The 6000-nt window shown below is 37.4% G+C and overlaps 1 protein-coding gene across 1 annotated transcript in view; it reads right to left on the bottom strand.

The window, feature by feature from the left end:
• Positions 1-3298: 3298 nt before the first annotated feature.
• Positions 3299-6000, bottom strand: part of GRXCR1 (glutaredoxin and cysteine rich domain containing 1) — a 37410-nt gene continuing 34708 nt past the window's right edge. The window contains exons 3-4 of the mRNA XM_017744317.1: positions 5413-5478; positions 3299-3500 (exon numbers count right to left, since the gene is read on the bottom strand). Coding sequence (XP_017599806.1) covers positions 3321-3500; positions 5413-5478 — 246 coding nt within the window. The 3' untranslated portion in view covers positions 3299-3320. The remainder of the gene's footprint in view (positions 3501-5412; positions 5479-6000) is intronic.

Raw genomic sequence — 6000 nt, 5'->3', positions numbered from 1 at the left:
AGAGTGCTGAAAGCTACTGGACTGAGAACTCCAAACCATTCTCTTTCTTAAGCTCAGAAAGACTTTTGCAAAGCAAACAGCCTAAGGATTACCTTCCTCTCTGATAATTGCTCTCATATATGTCAATATGCTGAGCTGTCAGGCAGAGACATTTACTTGGACCCTTACTTCGACCTTGTCATGAGGGCCAGAAACAAGAGAAGCAGAGCTTGATGCATTTAGAAGTAGAAAATTTCCCATACAAAGATGCAGTTGGATGAGTCTTGTTTGTTATACCAGAGGAGATGGCTGCTAACTCCTTGGAGGTAAAGAGGCACTGCTGGTGTAAATCAGAACAGAGCTGCATACCTCATTTTATTTCAGACTGACTTAAAAGCTATATTGTTAGCTGCCTGTTACATCTGTTGTAATAGAAATCATCATATCCCTCAACTGGCTCCTGGGCTTGCCTTAGTAATGTTGTCATTCTTCCACACTTAGTGTTTCTACGATGGCTGTGGAGAGCTGAGCACCCAGACCCAAAACCCTAGGAAAGACTGTAAACAATACAGTAAAAATGACCCTTTTAAAAAAAAAAAAAGTTTTTGTTTTTCATGTAGGCTGTTAGAAGAAAAATATAGCTGGAGAGAAAAAGCTAGTAATTCAGTTGATGTGAGAGGAGAAAAGATATTTTTCTAGTACACTGACAAATATGCAGTGCCTGAAGAATGCTGTATTTGTCAGCATTAGGTGTCCTGTGTCTCCCATAAAAATCCTTGGGGAAAAAAAGTTCTGCAGAACTTGACCTTTTGCTTTCACCATTCTCCTTCTAAAAAAGAAAACTAAGGAGGTTTTGCCTTATCTTTTCTCATTGACATTAAGTGCCTCTGAAGGGTTAGAGCTTTGGCTAGGACAGTCTCTCTCTAGGTTTCTTTCACAGCCCCTGGAGATAAATCAGGAAAGAAACGGGATTTAGTGCATTTGTCCTACTCTGAAGAGAAGTCATTTTCTGGTTGCCTGAATGGGAAGAAAACCAACTTCCAACCCTTCTTCCAGGTCAATGAAGAAACTTCATTTTCAGTGAAACTGAAAATGTTTAACATACTTTGACCAGTCATAGTAATTTGGTCATATGTGGCTTCAGTGGGTGAATGGTGATATGGACCATCTCATCAAGCAGTATGTCTTCTCAGGGGTGCAGACTGTGGAATTACAGTATCACAAATGCACTGGCATTTTCTTCACTAGTGATTTCCCTCAAGGATGAATTTGATTATGCCATCTTGAGTTCAGTATTCACTACAGTGAATGATCTCACTCTCTAGATCCATAGCAAGTTAACAACTAAAAAAAATTGTTTTAATGCATCAGAAGTGATGACATTCTAATCATCAGTATTCTGCTTTATGCTGCCTTTCGTTCTGTATCATACCAGTCTGGTCTGCAATACCAGCCAGAAATAGAAGGCACACGACTGTTAAATAAAAGAAGGGTAATGTATTTTCTTTCTTTTCTTCTTACCCATGCAGTAAAAAAAGTAAGCACATCTGCAAGTCAGAGTTTTATAGCTGAGGTGCTGCTAAGCATTATGAATGGCTTCTGCATAAAATTTAGTCTCTCTCATGTAATGCCAAAGATCCAGATGCTTCCTCTGAGCCTTAAGGTACAAGCTGTAGGAGCAGTAGGATCATACAAGCACTTTCAAGCCTGCACATTCAATATGTAATAGAATATGTGTAAGCCCCTTAGATTCAAATGTTCAAAAATACAAGTAAGCTCAGCTTGTCCAACTCTTCAGCACCAGCCACCACCTCTAGATATAGCAAGTGGAAGGGAGGTGGAGGAAAGATGGTTGTCTGATGATTCGGGTGAGGAAAATAAGGCATCAGAAAAACAAGTGTTTTCAGACACAGCTTTTTTTGCAAGCCATGTTTTGTGCAGCTGTGGCTATCCTGGTTTACACCACAGCTATGCTGTTACCAAAACACTGAAAGAATACTTGAGTTTTTCATCACAGAGAAATTAAGGAAGGTTATATGGGAAAGAGGGAAGGGAAATGGGGTACCCAACCAGAGTAAGCAACATCTAGTAAAGCCAATCGCACTTCCCTAAACTCCAGCCAGCATAGCTTTACAAAGAATAAGGCAAGAAGCATAAAGCAAGGTGGCTTAACACTTGCTAACACAGTTTAGTCAGGGTGAAATGGCTACCAGGGAAGTGTTTTCTAGCCAACACCAGTCTCAGCAAGGTGCTTTCTACTACCTTTCTACTTCTTGTGCCAGTACAGACTGACAGCAGGAACATGATATAAACGTGCAATGTCAAAATGAGCAGTTGGTGATGGCTCACTAAAGTTATCCTGTTAAAAAATATTCTTTGGAAGTGCATGATTGGTAATGCACTTCCAAATTGGAATATATTCAGTATGGAGAGCCCACAGTTCATTGAGGCTAATCACTGGCTAATTCTCTTGTGCTTGTGTTGGGGAAATCCACCAAAAATGGCAAAGGTATATACAATACTGGAGTTGTCTGGGCATAGACCTGGGCCTCCCTGGAGAACAGATGTCCTGAAACACTCATGCCAGGCTAGTCATAAAACCACAACAGTTGCTAAGCTGAAAAAGCTGAAATCTCATCCTCAATTTCTTTATATGCAATTTACAAAGCTGTCAGGCATTCTCACTGAATCATTATAAGATCTATTGTCATATATAGAATCATAAAGCTCTGAGATACTGTCATGGTTATGAACATCTACTATGTTAAATGTCTATGAACTTTGTCTAACAACATTAATTTTGTAACAAACAGAAAGCAGTACTAAAGAGAAAGCTGATTCATGGGACTTGCAAGAAATATTTCTGTTCTTCTGTTGCCACATAGAATTCAGGGCAGAATTCAGCCCAGGTGACTTTTCAGGGAAGTGCTGTGTGGAAGAGTCTTGGGCTACTCCATATCACAAAATCTTTATTCTCACTGATTTTGAAAGCAGCCCTACTCAATAACCTGAAGTTTAAGCTTCATTTTGCTGTAACTTGAGTGCGTTGTTCAAAGACACATATGATTGCTGATGATCCCATACAGAAAAAGGAAGCGCTCACATAATGTGATAAGTTTTCCAGACTACAAATCTCTCTATAAGGAAACTAGAAAGATGTATTTTAGAGTTCATTATATGGTCGACAATCAAAGATTAAAAAGCTCAAATGCTCAAACCAGAAGTATACAACAAATGGATTTTTATTGACTGTTTTGGATAAATGGATTAATTTAAAAAAAGTCATATTACAAACTGGTGCAGTACCATAAAACTAGTTTGAACAAGTGGAGATGCCCTTTTTAGCCTGCACAGCTCCTGCAGCGCTGTAGCCCATTCTCATTGCAAGCAGTACACTTGAGGGCTTTGAACGAGTCCGTAAAGCAGTTGCGGAACACAGACATCTTGCTCCCATGGCACGCTGAGCACGGCAGGAAACCAAAGCCCCCGCAGGAGGGGCACTCTTGAGGAAGCTGGACTCTCTGCTCAAAGAATGTAAGAAAGACAAAAATGTTACCTCATCAACCACCATGAGGTCTAGGACAATGAGGGCTCCAGGACAGCTAAAAATACACATTCTGGTTCCCATTTTGGGCAAGATCCACCATGCCATCCCATGGAAAACCCCCACGGAAGACCAGTAAGTCTGTCTTTACTTTGGTCAGATCCACATGCAATGTCAGAGAGGCTCACTGCAGGTTCATTGGTCACTTTACACCTCAGTAGCCTGCATTTATACTTGCCAAAATAGCAAGCTAAAGGATAGCTTGTATGCATTACTTGGATGTTGTTTAGGTTTAGATTAAATCTAGGAGATATTGTGATGATTGAATCCAAACTCCAGGCACTTTATGATGATGTTGTGTTTTCTATGCTGTATGTTAAGATACTATGACTTTCAGCATTTGCATGCTCATGCTGAACATATTATACCTATTACAGATAAAGCTGATGATATCAAAAAGCAATTCATAGCTTCTGACAAACAGTACTCAAGGAAATAAATGGTGTATTAAAATTTATGGGTGTAGAATGCTGAAGCTTTAAGTGTAAAGAAGAAAGATCATCGGTGTTCAACATTTATATCCAGAGAAAATTGCTTCAAGCAAGGCTTGAGGCCTCTCAATTGTCCCGATTCCCAAGTAAAACCATAAATTTACTCTATTTTTTATTGGATTAAAGACAGTGGAGAACAGAATATATTTCAAAGACACTTTTAAGTTTCACTTGCTGAAAATGTGGCTAATTTATTTAATGGTTGCCTTGAAGTTCAAACCAGCGAAAGGAAAGGTGTGCCATTTCGGGAACTTAACACATGTTTTAGCATTGCACTGTTGAGTAAAGACTTTACAGGTTTATTCACAAAAAAGAACAAAAATCCATACAATTCCTGCTAGTGTTAATCTGAGGAATTATGTACCACTTAAAATTAGAGACTAATTATTACCAGAGTATACTAAAATACCCACAGAAAATGTAGTACCTGGAGCACCATCAAGAAAAATGAAAAATTTCTGCAAACCCATTAATAACAGTATTAATCTATTGAAAACTCAGGTGAACATGCAAAACAGGCATTTTTTTCTTTTTGTTCTGTAGCTCATATACTTGCTGTTCTTCTTCACAAGGCAAACAGATCCTATTACTATTAGCTCACCCAGGGACAACCTATACAAATATTTAATGTAAAATTAACATTCTTTTTATCTCAGGTGTGCTCCCATCCTTCATAATTTTTGATGATCGTTTACTTCATTGAACATTATTTTAAATAATCTAAAAATTTTAAGAGAATAATATTTATATTCTTTACATTCATTTTTGCTTGTTAAGCTTGTAAATATATAGATACCCCTGGATGTAGTTAAGGGAACTAACAAAAGTTGAGAAAACAAAGCAAAATTGCTTAGCTCAGTTTCTTGAACAATGGCCATTTCCTCCTTGAGCAGATGGCAGTTTATGCAACCACTTTCTGCATCTCCAGTAATGAAGAAACCTGACTGCCCCTTGCAATTGTAGCAAACCCATTTTTGAGAGAAAAAAAAACAAAAGAAAAATAGAAATTATAAAACAAACCTACCAAACACTCCAAAAAAACATCAAAAGGCAGTCAAGCATTGGTTGTATTCAGTGAGCAGTTATCAGTTTCCTGTTGTATGACATTTTTTGTCTTATATATGTACTTTTTCTCGGAAGATTACGACATAAATTAGTCTAGGTAATAACAATATAGGGCTCCCTCCCCAAAACAGAGTGTAAAAAAGAGTAAAACAAAAAAAGCATTTGGGATCATCAGTTTATAGCAGAAGAAAAGAAAATGGTAAAGAAGAAAATATACTCTATTACAAGTAGTAAATGTATATTCCCTATATTTATTTGCAGAAATACAATTACCTCAATTTTGGTTAAGAGATCCTGCAGTTCCCCAGATTCATTCATTAGTAAAATTTTCTCAGCACCCTATCAGGGAAAAAGAAGATGAAAAATGTCAGCCATTTTACCATGAGAAAACCAGAGATGATTAGAAGATTTGGTCTTGAAATTTTAAACAGGTTGAGGACAAGTTTGACTCACATTAATTATATCGCAATTAGGTCAAACTTAGTAAAGCTAGAAGGAGAGGAGAATCTAATCACAGGTCTGATATTAATGCCTGAAGTTTGTCACCAGGTGACACATCACGTTGCCTTTTCTCTAAAAGGTGACACACCTTGGAAATTCTGATTGTGTTCCCTTTATTTTACAGGGTATGTTTCCTGACACAATAAGAAATATTTCTAGTTATTATGTAAAAAAATTACAATTATATAAATGTGCAATACACAAGAGAATGTAGCAAAATGAGAAGAGGAGATTGTATTTCAAATATTCTGGCAGCTGAGCACTGAATTAAGACATAATGTGCCTAATGTATAACACAAGGAGAAAAAGAGTATTGAAAATATAATAACAACATTAAAGTCAGACACAACAATAAGTAAT

The sequence above is a fragment of the Corvus brachyrhynchos genome, unplaced genomic scaffold (genome assembly GCF_000691975.1).
Source record: "Corvus brachyrhynchos isolate BGI_N302 unplaced genomic scaffold, ASM69197v1 scaffold17, whole genome shotgun sequence".
NCBI classification, from domain to species: Eukaryota; Metazoa; Chordata; class Aves; order Passeriformes; family Corvidae; genus Corvus; species Corvus brachyrhynchos.
The sequence above is the reverse complement of the archived record's forward strand: the minus strand, read 5'-3'. Positions and strand labels throughout refer to the sequence as shown.